At 42.3% G+C, this 26,407-nt stretch overlaps 1 protein-coding gene across 1 annotated transcript in view; it reads left to right on the top strand.

The window, feature by feature from the left end:
- Positions 1–26,407, top strand: part of PGBD5 (piggyBac transposable element derived 5) — a 522,626-nt gene that overhangs the window by 160,944 nt on the left and 335,275 nt on the right. The window contains exon 2 of the mRNA XM_078649089.1: positions 704–1,131. Within this exon, the coding sequence (XP_078505215.1) occupies positions 704–1,131 (428 nt within the window). The remainder of the gene's footprint in view (positions 1–703; positions 1,132–26,407) is intronic.

The raw sequence follows: 26,407 nt of genomic DNA, 5'->3' as shown, positions 1-26,407 counted from the left end.
TTAGACGATTTAACCTGAAGACGTGGTGCTTATCCACAACAAACTGAGATGGTATTTATTCCGCTAAAAATGTCTGTCTAATATGTGTGTACTGGTATTCCTCAGCAACTCTCATGGAATGCCCCTTTCGCACAGTTTTCTGTGTGAAAGGGGCACATATTTATAAGGCCATGAAAAGCCTCGTAACATGGCTTTATGTGGCCTTATACATATGGCAATGCACCACAGGAACGTCAAAAAAGTGAAGTGGTGGGAGGGACTCATAAATAAGGCCCATGGCGTTTTTAGATGCCTTTTTCACCTTGCTTCAACCACAAGCCGTGACCTCCTGGCCACACTACTTGCTGTTGGAGACCACCCTGACTTGGAGCAGTGTCCTCCTTTCAGAAGGTGGGGGGAGGGGTGCAGTCCCACTGGAAGGAGACATATGTTGTTTAAGATTGGGCGAGACAGCAGTGCAGATTGTGTGGTCGAGAACCGAGGCTCAGCGCAATAAATCATTCATGTCCTTCCTGTTTCTTATTTGGTTTAAAATAGAATATGTTTTACATAGGAGCACAACAGTACTGAATAATGTATGCCGTTGTAAAGAGGAATTCGTTTTTTTTCTTGAAACAGAATTCATCAGTGTATGACTAATGTTAATAAGGTGTTGCGATTGAAGAGAATTCTGTTTGTGAACCAGAATTTTGTGTTTTTTTAGGTCCAACCCGTACAATGCATCCGAATGCCAGCGCAATGGACTTCTTCCAGCTCTTTGTCCCGGATAATGCAATAAAGAACATGGTCACACAGACGAACATGTATGCCAAGAAGTTCCAGGAGCGGTTTGGAAGCGACGAGGCCTGGATGGATGTCACTGTCCCGGAGATGAAATGCTTCCTGGGCTACATGATCTCAACCAGCACTTATCACTGCGAGTCGGTCCTCAGTATCTGGAGCAGTGGCTTCTATAGCAACAAGAGCATCGCCCTGGTCATGACCCAGTCCAGGTTCGAGAAGATCCTGAAGTACTTCCACATCGTGGCCTTTCGCTCGAGTCAAACCACCCACAGCCTCTACAAGATCCAGCCCTTTCTGGAGATCTTGCAGAATGGGTTCGACTCTGCTTTCAGGCCTTCCCAAACACAGGTACGAGTACAACTAGTTAATCAGTACATTCATGCAAGATATCCAATAAGGTCCACAAAACCATAGATTATTTCAAGAATGTTCTGGCACCTGCAATTGCAATCCATTGTCTACACCTCTGCCTCTTGAACAGTTCCTCTTTGTTTACAGGTTGCTTAACTGTATAATTAACATCATCTTATGATATTTTCATTTGTGTGGCACACTAAATGCCATTGGTAGGACTTTGTAGCACTTTTGGTGAGTCAGGGTGACTTTCCACATGTCTTCGAGCAGGTCTCCACTGTAGAGTGGTTCCTGATTCATCTCATTGTGACTTTTTTTGTAATGTACTGCGTTTGTTCGCCTATTGTTCTGGGAGGATTGGCTTATTGATTGAGCTGTGGTTGTGTGACTATGGTATGGAGAGGTGCGGCTGGCGGGTTTTACTGATTGCTTATGCAACGTCAATATCAATGCAGGTTTTTCTTGAAATGTATGACATCACCATGCATGCACTTATCACTCATGCCTTTACAACGTAGCCTTTGCAACGCAGCCTTTGCAACGCAGAAGCCTTTACCGCACATGCAACTTTGCAGACCTGTTGCTTTTCTACATTGGCGGAGGATGGAAAGTTTCGTGGTAAATCAGTAAGGGGGCACAAAGAAAAAAAGGGGGGGGGGTAACAAAACAGGTTTTTCCACCAATGCATTTTCCATAGACCTTTGTGTCGCATGTAGAGCAAAAATGGCTGAATTGAATGAAATTTGGCAGGCTTATAGATTATATTGTGTAATTGGTCATTTTTTGGTACTACAGGTAAATATCTTTTAGGGAAAAACATTTATAAGTTTCTATATATTTAAACAAAAAAATGAGGGAGAACGACGGGACTACCTAGCCAGTACTGCGTTACTTAAAACATTTAATAAAAAACGAATATGTAAAAGTATGTCAAAGACACAGCAATACACTGTATTTCAGAAATCTCTTCTACTTGTGCATTTACAATTTTTTTACACATTTAATTCTGTAAACAAAACAAATATGGAGTACCGCGTAAATACCTAAAAAATACAGTGCAGCTTAAAAACTATTTAAAAAAAGGTACATTTGATAAAAATACAGTACTTGCTAGGTATTAGCGCAGTACTCTGTAAACCTATTTGAAGATATGTAAAAAAATATATAAATACCTTTCCCTACCTATTACCTCTTAAATAAAGTGTTAATAGGCAGGGAACAACAATACATTCACTACTTACCTATATCTGAGGTCCTAACCCAGAACACAGCTAAATATGGCTTCCTTTTAATTTTAAAGAGATTTACAAGTTCTATAATCAACTCGTATACCTGGGCACCAGTGTATGTTGCATCAGCAACCGTTTTTCAATAAAGTATTTGAACAAATATATTCGTGTTGAGTCGTTTCTTTATTATTTGTTCATAAGTTATCCAGATATCTTAATGTTACTTCACATATAATATCTTCATGAGTAACTTTCTGCAGTTTATACACATTTTAATCGCCAAATACATGGCCTTCAATGGCCTCCCAATGCATTTCGGCGCAGCCCCGCGCCTTTGTCAAGGGATCTGTAAATTTTAAATGATAATCATTACCAACAGGTCTATCGCAGTTCACAAAACTATTTGCACTAACGTAGTGCCATGCAATTAATTCAACATGTCCTAATACGCAGTTGTTAAAAACAAAAAGGTTGTAACCTGTTACATACATTGCTATTGGGTCTCATATTTAAATACAATTCAATCGTTAAAGCTCTTAGCGCATATCTAAGCGGTGTCTACCATTCTACACAATGTCTCAACTCAATAGGGAGCGTGTATAAATAACAGATTTAGTTACACAGTACCAGGTTGCGTAATGGCGTTTTGACGCTGCATTCACTATTACACTGCTAGGCTTTACACATTTAAATGGCCACATCCCTAAACTTCGACAACACGTCTATACAAGTGAATGAGTCGAAAACCTCGCTCTCAAACATGGATACAATGCGCGCTGTTAACACGCTTATCTTGATAGTACAGCAGTATATGCTCCAGTTTGCTGAAGCGTTCACGCTTACCTGATTCAAGCTAACGGCCGTTCCCAACCGCGTGTGAGACTCAGCTTGTTACTGCGATGAATGGCGAGGGTAGTTAAATAAAATAAGGGGAGGAGTAACATCTCCTCATTTAGCGCTAAGCATGTTGGACTTTGTAGGCTATAGCCTCACTCTACTACGAGTTGGATAATATCAAAAAACTCTCGCGCAATGAATATAAGTGACATATTACACAATAAACATCAGAGCTCCCATGCGTGGAGTATATGCAGAATTCAAATAATCATTTTACAGGTAACATTGAAACTCCACCCTTTCATTGAGCCCTAACGGTTTAAGGGTCCGAAGACGATATATCCAATGATTTTCTCTTTTGAGAAGCTGGACTTTGTTATTTATTCCATCATGTTTCTCCACATTTTCTAAGATACAGGCTTTCAAATCACTGAGTTCATGACCTGCTTCCACAAAATGTACAGCGACTGTTGATTTCAATTGTTTTGTACGGATGTTACTCTTATGCTCATTTAAACGAGTCTTCAATTTACGCTCTGTATGACCAACATAATGCAATTTGCATGGACAAGTTAAAACATAAATTACATTCGTAGAGTCACATGTACCATTTACTCGAAGACTGATGTTAATTTTGAATTCTGGGGTAGATAACTGGTTGCCCTTCTTGATATTCGCACAATTGCTACAATTCAGACATGGTAATGTGCCTTTCCAGATCTTATATGGATCAGTTTTTACTTGAGGTCTCAACAGTTGACCAATGTTTTTAGAGCGTGTGTGCGCAAACAAAGGATTTAGTTCAAAAGCTCCCTTAAAATCTGGTTCTAGGCGCAGGATGTTCCAATGTTTTTTAATGATGTTTTTGAAGACTGTACTTGCTGTAGAGAATTTACTGACGCATGTCATCCGCTGCTTCTTGGAGTCAGGTTTACTACTCAGCAGAGCCTCCCTTGTTAGGTCCTTAACTTTGTCGGTGGCTTCTTTCAGAATGATTTGGGGGTAGCCTCTTTTCTCAAAACGTGTACACATTTCTGTGATTTGAATATCTGCCTTCTGTTGGTCCGAGACAACTCTTTTCACCCTCATAAGTTGTGAAAGGGGTAAATGTTTTTTGAGTGATGGGGGATGAAAGCTGCCAAAGCTTAATAAATTGTTACGGTCTGTATTTTTCCTATAGAGGGTCGTTTCAAAACTAGATTCTCCTCGAGTTATGTTTACATCTAGAAAATTGATGGTTTTATCCTGAATAACCCAGGTGAACTTAATGCGTTCGTCTATCAGATTGAGTTTGAAGATTTCTGATATCAAAATTTCATTAGCACCTTCCCAGACGATAAAAATATCGTCGATGAAACGAACATAGAGTTTGATATGTTCTTTCCAGATGTTTTGACTCAAAATATTTGTCTCCTCAAAAATCCTCATGAAAATATTGGCATACGTTGGCGCTGCCGAATTTCCCATAGCTGTACCACTCTTCTGGATATACCATTGATCACCATGCTTAAAGTAGCTGTGCATGAGGGTAAATTCTAGAAGCTCCATCAGAAAGACTCTCATATCATCTTCATACTGGCTCTGTAATAACACTTTTTCTACTGCCTCGATGCCTGACAGATGAGGTATTGACGTATAGAGGGCTTGTACGTCTATAGTGACCAAGTAGATGGTTTCTTCTTCATTGATTTTTACATCCGCCAGTTTTTAAAAAAAATCAGTAGTGTCTTTGATATATGAGTGGGCTTCCACTGCGAACACTTGAAGATATTTATCAAGGAATTTTCCGACAGGTTCGTTTATGCTTTTGACCGTTGACACGATAGGTCTACCTGGAGGTTCATACAAGTTTTTATGGATTTTCGGCGTCATGTAAAATGACGGGCTCCGTGGGTCAGCTTGTATAAGATATTGTTTCGTCTTTTCTTTGATGGTGCCATTTCTTACTGCTTTCTGCAGAATTTGCATTAAGATTTCTTGTATTTCTCTTGTAGGATTATGATTTATAATCATGTATAAGTTAGTGTCGCTAAGATGTTGGTTGACAATTGAATCATAGTATGATCGGTCCATTATAACAAGGGCTCCACCCTTGTCAGCTTTCTGACATAATATGCTTTCATCCTGACTAATATTTCTGATGATTTTTAGTTCTCCTTGTGATATGTTGCTCTGCTTTTTACATTGAGGATTGATCGAAAGTAGATCCTGTTTGCATAGAGTTTCAAATAAATCAATGGCTTTATGACTGACTGGTGGTAAATATTTGCTCGATGTTTTAAGGCCTTTTAGTTCGTCTGGTTCAGTTCCAATAGTTTCTGTCATAACATTGTCGAAGAAGTTTCTGAGGCGTAACTTCCGTGTGAGCTTAAATAAGCTTACTTCTAGTTCAAGGGCATCGGTTCCTGTGGTAGGGATAAAAGACATACCTTTCTGTAATGTTTGCAATTCTTTATCAGTCATTGGTTTATGTGATATGTTAATGACTAAATTATTTTCATCCATTATTTCGGTCTCCTCTTGGGTTTGTCCTTTATTATCGGTTGCTCTGGTTCTTTTTCCGTGCTTTTTGCCCCTCCTGGGTCTGCCCTTCTGTCTGGGCCTGCCTCTAAAAAAGACGTTTGTGCTGAGGTTGATGGTGTTTCCTTTGGTCCCTGTGGCTGTGTTCTTTGTTGACCTCTTCGTGTTGATGTCTCACTTCCTGTGGACGAGGAATCAGTTTGTGAATTTTGTCCTCTATCAAACCTTCTTTTAGCATAGACCTCCGCCCATGAATAAACTTCCTCAAGTTTGTAGTCGAGGGTGTCTCGACGATATTTTCTTATTTTACGTTCATTCACCTCTTGTGTATGTTTAACTAATTGTTGGTTAATATCTTCCAACGTTTTAGCCAGTTCTTCTGTACTCATAAACTTCCTAAGTTCTTCCTGAACTCCCTCGATTTCGGTGTTCAATTCTAATAATATTTTCGACAGCTCCTCAATGATTAGCAAAATTAGATCTAGGCTGCATTTATTCAGGATTGCATACCACTTATCGACAAATTGCTTGCTGTTTTTGCATAAAGAGGGTTTAATCATGTTACCTGTAAAATGATTATTTGAATTCTGCATATACTCCACGCATGGGAGCTCTGATGTTTATTGTGTAATATGTCACTTATATTCATTGCGCGAGAGTTTTTTGATATTATCCAACTCGTAGTAGAGTGAGGCTATAGCCTACAAAGTCCAACATGCTTAGCGCTAAATGAGGAGATGTTACTCCTCCCCTTATTTTATTTAACTACCCTCGCCATTCATCGCAGTAAGGAGCTGTCGAAAATATTATTAGAATTGAACACCGAAATCGAGGGAGTTCAGGAAGAACTTAGGAAGTTTATGAGTACAGAAGAACTGGCTAAAACGTTGGAAGATATTAACCAACAATTAGTTAAACATACACAAGAGGTGAATGAACGTAAAATAAGAAAATATCGTCGAGACACCCTCGACTACAAACTTGAGGAAGTTTATTCATGGGCGGAGGTCTATGCTAAAAGAAAGTTTGATAGAGGACAAAATTCACAAACTGATTCCTCGTCCACAGGAAGTGAGACATCAACACGAAGAGGTCAACAAAGAACACAGCCACAGGGACCAAAGGAAACACCATCAACCTCAGCACAAACGTCTTTTTTAGAGGCAGGCCCAGACAGAAGGGCAGACCCAGGAGGGGCAAAAAGCACGGAAAAAGAACCAGAGCAACCGATAATAAAGGACAAACCCAAGAGGAGACCGAAATAATGGATGAAAATAATTTAGTCATTAACATATCACATAAACCAATGACTGATAAAGAATTGCAAACATTACAGAAAGGTATGTCTTTTATCCCTACCACAGGAACCGATGCCCTTGAACTAGAAGTAAGCTTATTTAAGCTCACACGGAAGTTACGCCTCAGAAACTTCTTCGACAATGTTATGACAGAAACTATTGGAACTGAACCAGACGAACTAAAAGGCCTTAAAACATCGAGCAAATATTTACCACCAGTCAGTCATAAAGCCATTGATTTATTTGAAACTCTATGCAAACAGGATCTACTTTCGATCAATCCTCAATGTAATAAGCAGAGCAACATATCACAAGGAGAACTAAAAATCATCAGAAATATTAGTCAGGATGAAAGCATATTATGTCAGAAAGCTGACAAGGGTGGAGCCCTTGTTATAATGGACCGATCATACTATGATTCAATTGTCAACCAACATCTTAGCGACACTAACTTATACATGATTATAAATCATAATCCTACAAGAGAAATACAAGAAATCTTAATGCAAATTCTGCAGAAAGCAGTAAGAAATGGCACCAAGTCAAGTCAAAATGTATTATGTTTTGGCTCTCACTGAGGGCCACATAAAAATTAAACATAGCATAATACAATGATAACAAATAAAAGAAAAAGAATATATAAACATACATAATTAATAATGAACGCACAAAACACTACAGTTATCGGCTCTTAAAGTGAGCCACGGCAACATCCCAGCAACCTCAATAAATATTTAAGAACCCTTTAAAAAATTTAAAAATTCTACAACAAAACAGTTCATTAGGAGGGCAGTAAAGAGCATGTACAAACAATTTAGCATTTGAGATTCCCAATTGTAAACAAATAGGTTTAATCCACTTAAATCGCAAGGAGCGTAAAGCAGGACAAATAAACAAGACGTGGTTACGATCTTGAACAGCGACATTACAGAAGTTACATATAGGGGAACCCCCGTACCATTTTGCTAAGAGTGAATTAAGAGGGAGCAAGTCATGTCGTAGGAGGTACCATAGCCTACGGACTCCATGAGGAATATTCCAGGTCAAATATTGTTGGGCCAGCTTGGGGGTGTATGTCTCTAGCAGAGGTTCCCTGTCATATAGTCTGGGTTGGGCAAGGGTATCCAACTTGTAACATAGCTCCCACGAAGCTCTTTTTAATGAAGCTTTAAGTTCAAAGGGAGTAAGTAAGAATAGGGTACTCTCATCCAACTCTAACAGGGCCACAGCTTTCCTAAAATTTTTTAGTAAAGAGGAAAAAATCGTTAAGATTACCCAGTAACTCCTTTTTAATGAGCTCTCTTAGGGTACCAGGTTTTCCTCTAGCCAAGCATGCTACCCATCTTACCAGGGCCACCAATCCCTGTGTCCAGCAACTTCGGAGTCCAAATTCTAATCTGCATGAGGAGGTAGAACATGCGTTACTAAGCGATGTAATTTTCCGAAGTACCCGTCCTTCCATTTTTTGAAGGAATCCCCAATATTTCAGCTCCACTAATTCTATTCCATATAAAAGAGTAGCTGGCACTTTTGCTTTAAAAACTTCCAGAAAGAGTGAGAAGTGTCTCTTCCCAGTGGCATTATATAACGAACATAACCCCATACCATGGGTCAATGCTTTGCGAGAGTTATGTTCGATATGGGGAATCTCACTAAGATTCGCTGATATTATTTTGCCTAAAAAAGGATAAGATTTAACCACGTCGAGTTTTTGCCCCCCAATAAACCACTTATAATTGCTCGATCTGCATTTTCTCTTACCAAAAATACACATGATTTTACTTTTTGATGTGTTAATTTTCATATGGTGTGCTACAGCAAATTCATTCAATGCAAGCAGACGATTAGATAAACCCTTCGGGGTCAAATCCAAGACAAGAATATCGTCTGCATACATTAGAATAGATATAGCAGACCCTCCAATTTTCGGTGCCACTCCCTCACAAGATGAAATAAAAACTGGGAGGTCGGCCACATATAAAGAAAACAATATAGGCGCCAGTATACACCCTTGTTTAAGGCCATTCTGGGAGGGAATAGATGAAGTAAGACCCTCTTCACCGCCTTGTAGCACCTTACACCATGTGTTCATATGCAGAGAGCGAACCAATGCAAGTAAGTATCCTGGCATACCCAATGCCGCCAATTTTCTCCACAGCGATGGGCGGTCCACTTTGTCAAACGCCGTGGAGAAATCAATAAATGCGGCATATAAGCCACCATCACGGATGCATACATACTTGTCACTGATCACCTGCAATAATGTCAGGTTATCTAGCGTTCCGTGCTCTTCACGGAAACCAGTTTGTTCCATTGGTAAAATCTTATTGGTTTCTGCCCATTCCATAATTAACATTAGTACACATTTGGCGAAAATTTTTCCTATGGCATCTAACAAAGCTATTAGACGATAATTAGATGGCAGCTCCCGATCCCCCTTTTTAAATATAGGAATTAATATACTACCCCTCCAGGAGTCAGGGACAGTTCTTGTTAGAAAGCAAGCCTGAAATATAGGGAGAAGAATCCTACTCCAGGTAGCAATATCCTGCTTAATGATTGTCATGGGGAGTTCGTCTGGACCCATGGCTCCAGTAGAGCGCATACTCTTTATTGCAGCAACTATTGTTTTTTCTGTAGGGAGAATGCTTTTTTGCATACCATTTAACTCCAACATACCTATATCCTCCAATACTTCATTTGGAGCATATAATGCAGTTACAAATACTGTCCAGACTTCTTCGCAGATGGCTATAGGACGGGGAGCTACTATGGTACCACAGCCTTTCCTTATTATAGACCAAAATTCTCTAGATCGATTAAAGGTTATAGCCTCCCTCAAACTAATCCAAAGAGAGTCTTCTTTTTCTCTTTTCAATTTGAGTCTCAGTCTAACTCTTCTACGTTTTAATAGTGCTAGTAGAGACTCATTTTCCTCAGATCTATTAAGATATTGTTTCCTGATTAGTGCATTTATCTCCCTATTCAGGAAAAATAGAGGACTAGGTGAAAAATGTGGTCTTTTAGGGTTTCCCTTTTTCTTGGCAAATCCAATAACTTTTTTAATAAGGTTTTCGAATTGTAGGAATTCTGTACCCTCCCACTGATCGAGTTCTAGTAAAGTTTGAGCCAGGAGGCTTTGTACATCCTTCATGGTAGTGGGACCCCAAAAACATCTACCCGACCTTCGATCAATGGAAAGATCTCTATGCTTTAAGGACCAGGAGTTAGTTTCAGAAGGGGTTAGTGAAAGAGTCAAATTAATTATTTTGTGATCACTCAGTATAGAATGAGTGATCGCCATATCCCTAATCAAATGGAACGACTCAAAGTCCGTAATGGCATAGTCCAAAATAGACTCACCCCTGTATGAGCCATGTGTGTAATGGGCAGGACTATCCGAGGGCATTCTACCATTAATAATAAGCCCTTCTAAGAGGCTAAGTTCCTCCAAAAGAATCTTACCTCTTTTATTAGATTTTATTTTAGGAGGCCAAGCCATTTGAGGTATATTATACACTTCTTCCTTAAATTTATTTCTGAACGTAACTAAAGTAGAGTTGGATATTTTACTATTTAAGTCTCCAACCATTAGTATATAGGGGGGATATTCAGCCTCCAATAGCTTTGTTACATAAGAAAACATTCGCTTCATAATTGAATTAAAACATTCCTCGGGGGGGATGTATACATTTAAAATAACAAACGAAGACCGCGTGCCTACATTGCCTAAGTTAGTGATAGTTATAGATTGAAAGAGATTACTTGAGTCAGAGTAGTGTGTATATTGCCATTGAACAGAGGTGGATAAAAGACAAGCAATTCCACCTTTCGCATGGCCTTTTTTTGAAGGTTTTGCAGGAGCCTCTAGGACAAAAAACTCTTTCCCTACATAGGGGAGATTTTTACACCACGTCTCCTGGAGACATATTACATCAACGTTTAAAGTAGATAGAAAGTCAAATTTCTCAGGGGAGTTAAACATGCCAGCAGCATTCCAAGAGACAATTTTTAAGTTATTGTTAAAGATGTTGGAAAAGACGTGGGTTACTCGCGGAATTAGTAGATAAAACCCCGGGCAACCAATTCCACATCTGATTGTCTTCTATTAGAGGGACATCTGTATTATCAGGCAATGGCAGGGCCTGAGATACCATTCTTTTGCCCTTTGAGACCCAGATTTTTAGATCTTTATTACCAAAGTAATGATCATCCTGTGTAGATACTGGATTAATAATACTATCTCTAGAGGCAATAGATAAGGCCTTATTATAATAAGGTAATACGTCAATTCCTCTACATTGGAAAAATTCCGCCTGTTGTAGAACAAGATTAGTAATTATTTTTGAATAAAAAATTACTCTTGTTCGTTGTCCAGTGCTTGATTTTATTGGAAGAACTAAGTCAATATCATTTGACAAAATCAATTTTAGATTAACAATCTCTTTGAAACAGTTAAGCAACCAAGACCTATTCATTTTTACATCCTGATCGAACAACGGAAGAAAATCCAGTGTTAATGTATCCACACATATCGTTGCACATTTTACTGGTTGAATAATTAGGCCACTAGCAGTATTAGGTTGGGGCCAGAAAGTAGATGCAGTTGGGTTTAATACTTTTACCACTTGCGGCGGAATTCCCATAGCATCAACCAGCACAGATAAGGGTTCTGGCGCTTGTAGCACATGAGATAGAATCACCTCATTTGTACAGCCCCCAACCATATTATCCTCCAATGCATCATTAAATGCATCGTCCGCTACCTTATTATTGGTGGTATTCAGTAGTGGATTTTCCCCATTTCCTGACTCCTCTCGTGCTTCAGGACTTATGTTTTTTTGAAAAATAATTTGCCTTGGCCTTTTTTTCTTATATTTACGTAGTAACTTCCTATTTTTCCCTTTTGATTTTTCCTTTCTAGTTTTAGTCTGGGCCGGCAATCCATCCAGGCCCTTTTTTTCATGAGTAAAGATGGGAAAAAGATCATTTTCGATCGTTTGCACCACCTCTACCAAGCTATCATCCTTGACAGTGAGCTTTGAGAGTTTGCTCTGTCCAGTGACAGATAAGGTAGGGCTCTTGAGGGGTGTATGGATGTCTGCCTTTACAGACAATTTCATAGGGATATTACCCTGCAAGAGATTAATACAGTTTGACGCAATTCGAACTGCAGGCTCAGTAGGGGGTAATGTAACATTTTCAACTACAGGTTCAGAGGGGGGTGATGAAACATTAGCACTCTTTTTAGACAACATTTCCTTCAATATCTCAGACACAGATGACAAAATACAATCAGAACTCACAGCAAATTTACCAAGGAGTAACAATATAGAAGACAATATTTGTTCAAGCGCTATCAGAGATTCAGAAATTGGTTTCTCATTTTTTGGATAGCTAGATTGAACAAAGGAACAAATCCCTGATAAATTAAATTGAGGAGACTTCAAATCACTATGCGTTAATAAATCATCTTGAGATTTGATTGATGGAGTGCTGCTATATAAACGCATTCCAGATGGAGTTGCTCTAATTGGAGTTTTACAATCCACAACCTGGACAAAAGGTTTCTTATCCATGTATCGACCACAAAGTTCGAGATCAATACTAGTGGAGATAGATGTAGCAGCAAAGTCTTCCTCTTCCTTTTCTCTTTCAATGAGAGTATTATGATCATGAGCCAAGGAATTAATGTCATTCATTTGAGGGAAAGAAGATTGATTTAATTCAATCAGTACATCAGTGTTTAAATCCAATTCCACATTGGTTTGTGGTTGCGAGTGAGGTGATAAAGCAGACTTTAAAATTATTGGGTCTTTTACGAGTTTATTTCCTGATTTTTCCCAAATGTGTTCCAGCTGCATCTGACCTTTCGCTAACGCACTATTTTCTGACTTTTTTCTCAAGCGTGCGGGTTCAGATATCACCTCTACTTTATCCCTTAGCACTTTCCCAGATCGTAATTTCTTTGTAGACATAATACTTCTTTAGAAAATAGTCCTTACGCCTGATAGGCAGTCGCAGATATCAAAACACACAGTTTATAAAATATAAATACTGGAATACTGGAGGAAGCCGATAAGTTCACAGGAGCAGATAACAGAGTTACAATCAGCAGATCATCCGTGTATTTTTGTTCGAATATTTGCTGCAATTGAAAGCAGCAAAGATGTGCAGACAACAAAATATGAAAATAAAATTAAAATACCAGGGCCCAGCCCGGCCTACCTCGGCCACTGAGGGCCACAGAGGGCCCGCCCTTTGCCCGGGCTTAGCCCGGCGTCGCCCGCGCGCGTCCCGCGATGCGCGGTGCTTCAGCGCAATTTGTTCCAGCTGAGGGGGGCGTGGCGGGGAGGTTCTCTACGCCCAGTTGGCTTGTGGGCGCTGATGTTCCCTGGCCTCCTTGACGGCCAACAAGCCCACAAACAGCGAGTGTTTCCCGCGAAGCGGGAAACGCGAGCAGTGGATGGCAAGCGCTGCCAAATAGCTCTACAAATATCCTTTAAGCACAAGCGCTAGCAAGAGAGCGCTTCAGGATTCTCAGGAGCCTTGCAGGTTCAGGCGTCTCGGCAAGAGTTCAGCAATTCACACACAGCCGGCTTCAGAAGCAAACGAAAAAGATCTCCGCACTTCAGCGCTGCCTCAGCGCAATTTGTTCCAGCTGAGGGGGGCGTGGCGGGGAGGTTCTCTACGCCCAGTTGGCTTGTGGGCGCTGATGTTCCCTGGCCTCCTTGACGGCCAACAAGCCCACAAACAGCGAGTGTTTCCCGCGAAGCGGGAAACGTGAGCAGTGGATGGCAAGCGCTGCCAAATAGCGCTACAAATATCCTTTAAGCACAAGCGCTAGCAAGAGAGCGCTTCAGGATTCTCAGGAGCCTTGCAGGTTCAGGCGTCTCGGCAAGAGTTCAGCAATTCACACACAGCCGGCTTCAGAAGCAAACGAAAAAGATCTCCGCACTTCAGCGCTGCCTCAGCGCAATTTGTTCCAGCTGAGGGGGGCGTGGCGGGGAGGTTCTCTACGCCCAGTTGGCTTGTGGGCGCTGATGTTCCCTGGCCTCCTTGACGGCCAACAAGCCCACAAACAGCGAGTGTTTCCCGCGAAGCACCATGGCACCATCAAAGAAAAGACGAAACAATATCTTATACAAGCTGACCCACGGAGCCCGTCATTTTACATGACGCCGAAAATCCATAAAAACTTGTATGAACCTCCAGGTAGACCTATCGTGTCAACGGTCAAAAGCATACACGAACCTGTCGGAAAATTCCTTGATAAATATCTTCAAGTGTTCGCAGTGGAAGCCCACTCATATATCAAAGACACTACTGATTTTTTAAAAAAACTGGCGGATGTAAAAATCAATGAAGAAGAAACCATCTACTTGGTCACTATAGACGTACAAGCCCTCTATACGTCAATACCTCATCTGTCAGGCATCGAGGCAGTAGAAAAAGTGTTATTACAGAGCCAGTATGAAGATGATATGAGAGTCTTTCTGATGGAGCTTCTAGAATTTACCCTCATGCACAGCTACTTTAAGCATGGTGATCAATGGTATATCCAGAAGAGTGGTACAGCTATGGGAAATTCGGCAGCGCCAACGTATGCCAATATTTTCATGAGGATTTTTGAGGAGACAAATATTTTGAGTCAAAACATCTGGAAAGAACATATCAAACTCTATGTTCGTTTCATCGACGATATTTTTATCGTCTGGGAAGGTGCTAATGAAATTTTGATATCAGAAATCTTCAAACTCAATCTGATAGACGAACGCATTAAGTTCACCTGGGTTATTCAGGATAAAACCATCAATTTTCTAGATGTAAACATAACTCGAGGAGAATCTAGTTTTGAAACGACCCTCTATAGGAAAAATACAGACCGTAACAATTTATTAAGCTTTGGCAGCTTTCCTCCCCCATCACTCAAAAAACATTTACCCCTTTCACAACTTATGAGGGTGAAAAGAGTTGTCTCGGACCAACAGAAGGCAGATATTCAAATCACAGAAATGTGTACACGTTTTGAGAAAAGAGGCTACCCCCAAATCATTCTGAAAGAAGCCACCGACAAAGTTAAGGACCTAACAAGGGAGGCTCTGCTGAGTAGTAAACCTGACTCCAAGAAGCAGCGGATGACATGCGTCAGTAAATTCTCTACAGCAAGTACAGTCTTCAAAAACATCATTAAAAAACATTGGAACATCCTGCGCCTAGAACCAGATTTTAAGGGAGCTTTTGAACTAAATCCTTTGTTTGCGCACACACGCTCTAAAAACATTGGTCAACTGTTGAGACCTCAAGTAAAAACTGATCCATATAAGATCTGGAAAGGCACATTACCATGTCTGAATTGTAGCAATTGTGGGAATATCAAGAAGGGCAACCAGTTATCTACCCCAGAATTCAAAATTAACATCAGTCTTCGAGTAAATGGTACATGTGACTCTACGAATGTAATTTATGTTTTAACTTGTCCATGCAAATTGCATTATGTTGGTCATACAGAGCGTAAATTGAAGACTCGTTTAAATGAGCATAAGAGTAACATCCGTACAAAACAATTGAAATCAACAGTCGCTGTACATTTTGTGGAAGCAGGTCATGAACTCAGTGATTTGAAAGCCTGTATCTTAGAAAATGTGGAGAAACATGATGGAATAAATAACAAAGTCCAGCTTCTCAAAAGAGAAAATCATTGGATATATCGTCTTCGGACCCTTAAACCGTTAGGGCTCAATGAAAGGGTGGAGTTTCAATGTTACCTGTAAAATGATTATTTGAATTCTGCATATACTCCACGCATGGGAGCTCTGATGTTTATTGTGTAATATGTCACTTATATTCATTGCGCGAGAGTTTTTTGATATTATCCAACTCGTAGTAGAGTGAGGCTATAGCCTACAAAGTCCAACATGCTTAGCGCTAAATGAGGAGATGTTACTCCTCCCCTTATTTTATTTAACTACCCTCGCCATTCATCGCAGTAACAAGCTGAGTCTCACACGCGGTTGGGAACGGCCGTTAGCTTGAATCAGGTAAGCGTGAACGCTTCAGCAAACTGGAGCATATACTGCTGTACTATCAAGATAAGCGTGTTAACAGCGCGCATTGTATCCATGTTTGAGAGCGAGGTTTTCGACTCATTCACTTGTATAGACGTGTTGTCGAAGTTTAGGGATGTGGCCATTTAAATGTGTAAAGCCTAGCAGTGTAATAGTGAATGCAGCGTCAAAACGCCATTACGCAACCTGGTACTGTGTAACTAAATCTGTTATTTATACACGCTCCCTATTGAGTTGAGACATTGTGTAGAATGGTAGACACCGCTTAGATATGCGCTAAGAGCTTTAACGATTGAATTGTATTTAAATATGAGACCCAATAGCAATGTATGTAACAGGTTACAACCTTTTTGTTTTTAACAACTGCGTATTAGGACATGTTGAATTAATTGCATGGCACTACGTTAGTGCAAATAGTTTTGTGAACTGCGATAGACCTGTTGGTAATGATTATCATTTAAAATTTACAGATCCCTTGACAAAGGCGCGGGGCTGCGCTGAAATGCATTGGGAGGCCATTGAAGGCCATGTATTTGGCGATTAAAATGTGTATAAACTGCAGAAAGTTACTCATGAAGATATTATATGTGAAGTAACATTAAGATATCTGGATAACTTATGAACAAATAATAAAGAAACGACTCAACACGAATATATTTGTTCAAATACTTTATTGAAAAACGGTTGCTGATGCAACATACACTGGTGCCCAGGTATACGAGTTGATTATAGAACTTGTAAATCTCTTTAAGTACTCATCACACCCTTGAGTGGAGGGTGAACCCGGAGCACAGTAAACGTGTGGACATTTTTGAATAACTTTAGCTGTGCTCGAATCATTCGATTTTTGTTCCTTTTAATTTTGTCATCAGTCCACTGTATGCTATTAAATTGTACCCCATTCTACTGTGCATCACTCCACTGTACGCTATTTCTCTCTTCGCCACTCAACTGTACTCCCCTTTCAGGTATTCCGCTGTGTGTCACTCCACTCTACGCTGTTACACTGTACGCAACTCCAGTCTGCGCCGCACCACTGTATGGTATTCCTCTCTATCCAACTCCGCTGTCCACCACTCCAATCTGCGCAGCTCCACTGTATGCAAATCCACTGTATGCTACTCCAATATACGCTGTTCTTCTGTACGCCACTCCACGGCACACCATTCCACTGTGCACTATTCCACTGTATACCACTCTACGACAATCCACTGTACTCTAATCTACTGTAGCCACTCCACTGTAAGCTATCCTACTCTACGCCACTCTATTTTATGGTATGCCATGGGACAGCACTCCACTCTACGCCACTCCCCTCTATATTATTCCACTCAACCCCACTCCACGCTATTCCATTGTATGTCACTGCACTCTACTACACTCCACTGTACGCTATTCCCCCTATATGTCCCTCCACTGTACGCTGCTCCACTCTACACCATTTCAGTGTATGCCACTCCACTCGACGGCACTCCATTCTATACTGTTCCATTGCACACCACACCACTCCACTCTACGCTGCTCCTTTCCACTGCATCATCCATTGGATGCCACACCATTGTATCGTATTCCACTCTACCCCCTCCACAGTACGCCACTCCACCATACACCTCTCTGCTGTGTGCTACTCCACTGTATGCTATTTCACTCTGTGCCACTCCACTGTACCTCACTTCACTATACGCTATTCCACTCTTCGCCACTCCACTGTACCTCACTCCACTCTACGCCACTGCATTCGACACTGCTGCATTGGACTTCACTCTACGTCACTTCACTGTATGCTGATACACTGTACCCTACTCCACTGTTCGCCACTCCACTGTACGCCACTCCACTGTATGCCACTCCACTGTATGGCATTCCACTCGACACCACTTCAATCTACGCTATTCCATTAGATGCCATTGGATGCCATCCAACTGTATGATATTTCACTCTACCCACTCCACTGTGCGCCACACCAGTCTATGGCACTCCACTGTGCACCACTGCACTGTGTGCTACTCCATAATACTCTATTCCACTTTGCGCTACTCCACTATACTCCAGTCCACTACATGCCATTCGACTATACACAGATCCACTGTATGCCACTCTACTCTACACTACGCTACTCCATTGGCCACCACTTCACTCTATGTGACTCCCTGTATGGTTACACTGTACCCCACTCCACTCTACTGTATTTTATTCCACTCTACGCCATTCAACTCTGCAACACTCCACTGTACCCCACTCCACTGTATGCCACTCCACTGTACACTATTCCACTCTACACCGTTCGACTGCACTCCACTGTATGCTATTCCACTGTATGCCACTCCACTCTACGCCATTACACTGTACTCAACCCCAATCTATGCCACTCCACTGAATGGCATTCCACCTTACCCCATTCGACTGTCCACGACTCCAGTCTGCGCCACTCCACTGTTTGCAAATCAACTGTATGCTACTCCAGTATACGCTATTCCACTGTAACCCCCTCCACTGTACGCCACTTAATTGTACGCCACTCTACTGTACACTATTCCACTGTATGCCACTCCACTGTACGCTACTCCATTCTAGGCCACTCCAGGTTACTCCTCTCCACTCCACGCCACTCCATTTTATGCATTTTATGCTATTTAATACACTCTATACTATTCTACTCTACCCACTCCACTATCCACTCTTGGCTATTCCATTGTATGGCACTTCACTCTACAACACTCTACTGTATGCTGTCCCACTGTATGCCACCCCACTGTACACTATTCCACTGTACGCCACTCCACTTTATGGCACACCATTCCACGTTGTTCAATTGCAAGCACTCCAGAGTATGCTATTCCACTCTACCCCACTCCACTCTACTCCACTTCTCTGTACACTACTCCCTGCTGTGCTAGTTCACTCTGTGCCCCTCCACTGTACTACACTCTGCACTATTCCACTGTATGCCACTCCACTCCACGCCACTCCAGTTTACACCACTCATCTGTATGCCACTCCATTCTATGCCACTCCACTGTATGTCACTCCACTGTCTTCCCCTGTATGCCACTCCACTTTACTCTATTTGACTGTGTGCACCTTCACTGTATAATACACCACTCTACGCCATTTCACTCTATGCCACTCTATAACTCCTCTCTACAATACTCTACTCCACTCTATGTCACTCCAAGACACTCTGTCCAACTGTATTCACATACACTCCATTGTTAAACTTTGTTCATAACTGCACTCAATGAAACTTGCCAACACACTAAAACACAACTCTCCATTCTACTGTACAAGACAACACTCCAGTTTATGACCATTTACTCAACTCTACACTACGCCACTCTACTCCACTCCACGCCACTCACTGTACAGCACGCCAATGCACTCTATTATAATTTACTCCACACTATGTTATGTCACTCCACTCCTCTAGACTCTACTACACTGTACGAAACTTTACTTTACTCTACCTCACTGTACAACAATCCACTCTATGCAGCTCCACTGTACCGATGCAGCTCTACTCTACAAGAATCTACTACACTGTATGACACTCTCTGACACATTACTACAAACTATACCCCTACACACCACTCCAGTGTATGCCACTACACAACACTCTACTTCACTAAATGCCTATCCACTCTATGCCACTCTACTGCAGTGTAAGACACTCCAGGACAAGCCACTCCACTCCTCTCTACTACACACCACTCCACTGTAGGACACAGCACTTCACTCTGCAGCACTATCCTCCATTGTATGACACTCTACCACAGTCCACTGTAAAAAAAAAGCCACTCTATGACACTCCACTGTTTGAGACTCGCCGCCACTTTACTGTACAGCACTCCACTCAACAACACTGAACTGTACGGCACTGTACTCCACTGTACTGCACTCTGGGCCCCTAAACCATACAGCACTCTACTCCAAGCTATGACACTATATAAAACTCTGCTTGACGACACTCAACCCCACAACACTCAGCTCCCCACAACACTCAGCTCCATGATACTCCAGTCGACGACACTCCACTGTACTGTATGACATGCAACTTCACTGTACAACACACCATTCCACTCTATGATACTCCAGTCCAATATTCTACACACAACGCCAATCCACTTTATAACACTTTACTCCACTGTACACTACTCTACTCTACTTTACTCCACTCTGTTCCACACTACAACACTACACTGTCCTCCACTATACTCTATTCTATAGTCTAACTTGCTGTGTCTGTTTGTATGTGGCTTTTTTTGGCAGCGAACATTTTTGATAGTTGCCTACATTGTGTGTCAGCATTATGTCGAATGAATAAAATCTCTTCTCAGAAAATCTTTTGGTTATATGTGTGTGGTGTTTCTTGGCAGTTAATGTTGTTGGGAGATATATGACAGCAGCTATAAGGCTTGTTTGTGCTGTTTTTGTAATATGTTCTGTCTAATGTGTTCTGTCTGTAGGTAAGATGTCTTGGAGAACCATGCAAACAGCACAAACCTCACACTGCTTAGCTAAGACAGCTACTATTTAGTTACTATAGGCATTGAATGATACTAGTTGATATGTTAACAAGACTTTCAATAGAGGAACGGCATCATTTAATGTGTTTAATAATACATTTAGTAATTGTTTTACAGCTGAATGCGTCACAGTCCTTTATATGCAGTGCATTACATTTGAATATTTTACTTGATTTTTAATACATTTTACTATGTTGGTGGTGAATATGAGATGATAGCTCATATTGTAAGAAATGTAATCATTAGCTGAGAGGGGTGAAAGTCTCACTCAAATAATAAATACAATCCTTGTCACCGTGAACCACAAAGTCACTAAATGAACCTGTGCTTAACCCTCTGGTAGCTTGCCACAAAGCATTCAGTTTCGACTTAGAGACAGTGTGTACAGTATTTAAGCAGCACTCAAACAATATAAAGTGACAACACAAGAAAAATCCCAAACCAATATAAGTAAATAGTTTAAAGTTTAATACATAAAATGACACTATAAGGACAAACATCCAATCAGTAGAACCAGAGTATGAGTCTTTAAAGTTTTGGGTGAAAATAGCTCTAAGAAGCACAAAAGGCCACTTGCGATTATCTGGTCGCACTTACCCTGATGGAGCGCGGGTTGGCTCTGGGGACCAATTAAATCTTGCTGAAGAGTTACCTTCTTAAATCTGGCACAAAGGGTGGCATTAGCGTTGGCAAAGGCTGCGAGGAGGAGGTTGTTGCACAAGAAACAGGTCGAGCGTTGCGGGTATCTGTTGCTGTAACACACAGAATGGTAATTGCTGGAGCTTTTCATTGGTTGATTATCTCAGATGGGCACTGTCTGCGCAAAGTGCTGGTTCTTGTTGCCTTTCAATGTGGATGGTTGCTGTCGGCGTGAAGAGGTGGTCGTGTAGGAGCTTTGAGTTGGTGGTCCTTACGGGCGGTTGATTCTCTCCACAAAGAAGTCACTTTGCGGTTGCAAAGACTACAAATCTCTGTATCTTCACTATTTTTCAAATTAAGTATCCACTGATTCCTGCCAAGGGCCTAGGACCTGGGGGGCACCTCTTGGGGACCAGGACTCACTCTCTCCAGTATAGACCAGCAGCAGGGCGCACCCAGGTCCATTTGGTGCTGGGCAGCTGTGTGGAGGCCTCTGGAAGCTTGTTGTGCCACTGTAGCCCAGACAGGAGGTCAGCCAACGAAATAATCTTTGGAGACACTTTGGGTAGCTTGGAGTCAAGGCAAGCAGTTCTTTCTTCCTCCCTTAGTCTGTAGGGCTGTCCATCTTCCTCAGACAGAAGGGCAGTTCTTCTTCTGAATCTTTCTCATGCACAGAAGTGTTCAGATGAGAGGTTCTGAAGGTTCTATTTTTATACCTGGTGCCAGCCTTTGTGGCCTAACCCCAAAACTGGTTCTTCTCAGGTCCTTTCCCTGGTCTTGGCTCCAAACTGTCTAAGGTGACAAAGATAAATATGGTCCTGGTGTCAAGTTTCTTTGTGAGTGCTTCAGGCAGGGCCTTTTGATGTGTAAATATGGCATGGTACAGCTCCTCCCCAACCATTCTATCAGGAAGACTTACTCCGCTCACACCTATGCTGCTTTGGTCTAACTGCCTGGAAGCAATCACAACCCACCACAACAGAGCCATTCACAGTATTGTGACTCAGGAAACTGGCAAAACTGAATAGTTGGTTTGGGCCAGCAAATACCAACTTTCTAAAAGTGGCATTTTCAGAAAAGTAACTTAAAATCTGACTTTAATATTAAAGAGGATTTTAATTTACCATTAATTTGAGTGTAACCAGTAGATATCTATCCACTTCCGATTTTAAGTTAGCACTCATTGAGTGTAATAAGGTAGCCCAGTATTAGTCTACAGAAAGAGAAAGGCCTCTTTAGGAGCTCATTGTTGTTAGGACCTGTCCTAAATACAATGCACCCTTCCCTAGGGGTGGCTAGGGCCTACCTTAGAGGTGACTTATAAGTATTTAAAAGGAAGGTTTAGGCATGGTAAAAGGTTTATTCTGCTAGGTTGAAATGGCAGTTTAAAACTGCAATACAGGCTGCTGTGGCAGGCCTGAGGCATGTTCTAAGAGCTACTTTAGTGGGTGGCACACTATGTGCTTTTGCCCACTAGCATATTTTTATTTACCAGCCCTGGCTGTGTTTATATAGTACCATATACTAGAGAGGTGCATGTAAATTAAATGTACCAGTCAGGAGTAGGTCTATTTTACCATGCATATCATAACTGTGTTGTTTGACCCACAGCGTAATTGAAATGTCGAACAGTTCAACCATCACTTACACAATGCAGGGCAGATGGGTGTTCATGGTACAAAAACAGGCACTGATGTTGTCCAGGAAAGTCTTAGAATGGTAGAATTAAGAGTTTAGAATCCTGTTTTGAATATTCCCATTGTAGATGTGCCTAGGCGAGGTACGAGTGGTATGTACTTTGTCAAATAAACTACTTACCATAACCTCTGTGTTTCGTCTTTGTAACCAATGACTTTTTTTTGTCGCTTTCGGGATTGGAGTCACAGGGGAAAAGACTACAAACAGTGCATGTCTGCTTGGCTGGTGTTGCTTTATGGTTAATGTTAATATTTAAATAAATTAAATGTAAATTAATTAATGCTTAGAGCAATGGATGTCACAGTTAGGTTAAAGACAGTCACTCAGTTTCTTTGAATGTATTTTACTTTATTTAAGGGTTAGGATTAGTCTCAAGGTTAGTTTAAGGATCAATATTTAATGTATTTCAGTTTAACTTACATTTATTAAGGGCTAGGATTACTGTTAGGGTTATCTTAGCAATAATGTGTGCAATGAAACTGAATTTATAGCAATGAAGTGCTAGGGCTAGTGTTATGGATAGGTTAAGCATAGTTAATAATTTGTATTTAAGGTGAAGTGTTAAGTGGGCATAAAGGTTGCATTCAAGTTAATTTGATTAACATCTAGGGTACTAATTAAGGGAATAATACCAATACAAATTTAAAAACATGACTCTAATGTTTAAAAAAGTCAATTCATTTAAACTTGCCATAAAGATGTATATTGTGAAAATGGATGCTATAAAGATGTTGTATATTGTGAAAATGGATGCTAAATTACACCATTTGGCAACCTGCGGAGAGCAAGGTACTCCCTTGTCAGTGGCTGATGTATCACTTTATCGAGCAATGGTGAAAATTGTGAGACATCTTCTAATATTTAAGGACGAAGAAGATGGTGATACAAAAGGGGATGATGGACGGAGCGTTTGAGCAAATCAAACACTCACCCCCAGTCAAGTGATCTGGGTTTAAACCATTACCATTCTTTAGCTCACTCTGCCACCCCAGTTCAGACATGGCCATATGCAAATCAGTCTGACCCTGTGCCTCATGGGAACAGTCCAGCCCGAACTGCCAAGCCATGTCTTCCCTGGACCGAAAACAAGCATCCTGGGACCAGTTTCTGGCATTTCAGCCGTCATCAGCCAGGCTAGCTTGAATCCAGTGGCAAAGTGAGCAAGGGACTCACGTCTGAGCATACCCTGCCAACTTAGGGCGAACAAAGCGATACAAAAGGGGATGATGGACGGAGCGTTTGAGCAAATCAAACAGTGAGCAGGGCATAAAGACCGCCTCAGAAGCTATCATCAGTACTCTGATTTTTTTTTAAACACGTTTTTATTAATTTTCTTCACAGTTAAACCAATTGAAGTAGGTGTCCTAAAACCGCCATTTCGCAGATGGCTCATGCTGTCGTAGGATAATAAACAAGTCTCAAAGGATTGGCTCTTCCTCCCCTCGGCCCAACAATCCCTTCCCCCACCCCCTGCCAGCGTTCCCCCCTTCGGTCGATCTCAATAAGGGCAGCCTACTATCCAGTCGCACATCCCGCTACACAAAGAAGATGCAGGTGCAGAAACAAATCGGAGTGTCTTCGTGAAGACAGATGAGTCCATAAATTCACAGTGCAATCCACAAACAGCACCAGCTCTGGTTCTTGGCAGAATGCCCTATCCACTCGTCCATACGTCACAGCCTTGCATCATACATTCTCTATCTGTCTGGTGCCGACACTTGGTCCCCCCGACTAGGCCCTGTATGCTCTCCCCCCTCCTCCTCCTCAGACTCTGCAGAAGGAGCGTGGAGCTTGACCACCAAAGCTTCCCATGCCCTAGCTGTTTCCAGTGCTTTTTCATTAGCGGAGCGTCTAGCGAGTTGCAGGCGGAGCGTCCCTTCGCTGCTCGCTCAGGTCAAAAAGCTCGTTCGCCACCTCCGATGGCTAGGCCCCGATTTGGATTTCCAACGTATGGCAAGTTCTCTTTTTGCCATGATTAGTCCCAGGTCGTAGAACTTACCAGTGACCTTAGTTGCAGGAGTGTGCGGGAACCAGAGCAACAGGCAAGTCGCCATCTCCACCTCTAATGTCCGCCCTGCCGCTTGATTCAGGCACGTCACCACCTCCTCCCAGTAGGATCCCAACCCAGTACACGACCAGAACATGTGTATAAAATCAGCGCCGTCTGTGGCACACCGCGGGCACGTTGAGTGGGAAACACCAAAATGCTGCGAGACCTTGGCCGGGGTCAAGTACGCCCTATGTAGCGTAAAAAACGGTACCACCTGGAACCGGGCATTACGCATACTCTTCCAGGCGCGCTGCAGCAGCTGAGGCCACGCCGTTTCCGGTATGGATCTGCCGATGTCCACCTCCCATTTGCCTTTCAGGGTATCCAGGGGCGGAAGCTGTATACTCGACAGGCGTCGATAGAGGCACGTAACAGCCTTAAAGGTGCCCGCCGCCATAGTGATATATTGACAACCCGGCGAAGTCGGCGGCTCCTGCAGTCCCATCCTCCAGTGGTGCTGCAACCCCCCACCAACGCGGCGTGCAATAAATATTCTCCCCGCGGGAGCTCAAAGAGTTCCTGCAATTCCTGAAAGGACAACAAGGAACCATCTCTGTACAAATCTCCCACCATATGGAGGCCGAGGTCCTCCCAAACCATTAGCGCGGACCAATCTCCCCCATGAGGAAGGGCGGTGCACATGCCTAGAGGTATCTCGGGGGCGTACGGGTGAGAGCAACTCACCCGCTTCTGACTCCGATTCCAGCACAAGCGAAGAGTGCGCTCTTCAAGGGTGAGTTGGTTAAGATCGAGCTTCTGCTGAAGGACTATAAATGACAAGACATGTCGAGGAATCGCCCTGCCACATGGGCCTTCGGGACCTCGGAACTCCCGAGCTATTGCCTGTGTGAGCCATTGCAGCTGCGCCGCCAAATAATACCACTCGAAGTCAGGTACCGCCAACCCCCCGTCCGCCCGCGATCGTGTCAGGGTGTTCAGTGCCACTCGACGCCTGCCCGAGCCCCAGATAAAACCTGTGATCAAGGTCCTGAGCGTCCGGAAGACCGAGGTTGGAATCCACACCAGTAAAGTACGGAAGTAGTAAAGCAAGCGCGGCAGCGCCACCATTTTCAGGAGTGCCACCCATCCAGCAACCGACAAGGGGAGGGCACTCCAAAAGTCCATGTTCCCCCGGAGGCCTCTTATCGCCTTGCCCACGTTACCCTCCAAAAGATCAGACTGTGTGTGGTAAATACGCGTGCCCAAATAAGGTAGACAATGGGGTTCCCATCGGAAACCGTCTTCCTCTGGAGGTACCCGGTTGTCTGGGGCCAAAGGAAATAGGCAAGTTTTACTCCAATTGACGCGCAAGCCCGACAGGGCTCCAAACCTCTGAAGCAGCGCTCTGGCACCTCGCAGTGACTCGCCCACTCCCGACAAGAACATCAGTAGATCATCAGCATACAGG

Source organism: Lissotriton helveticus, chromosome 6 (assembly GCF_964261635.1).
Source record: "Lissotriton helveticus chromosome 6, aLisHel1.1, whole genome shotgun sequence".
Taxonomy (NCBI): Eukaryota; Metazoa; Chordata; class Amphibia; order Caudata; family Salamandridae; genus Lissotriton; species Lissotriton helveticus.
This window is presented reverse-complemented; position numbering and strand designations above follow the sequence as displayed.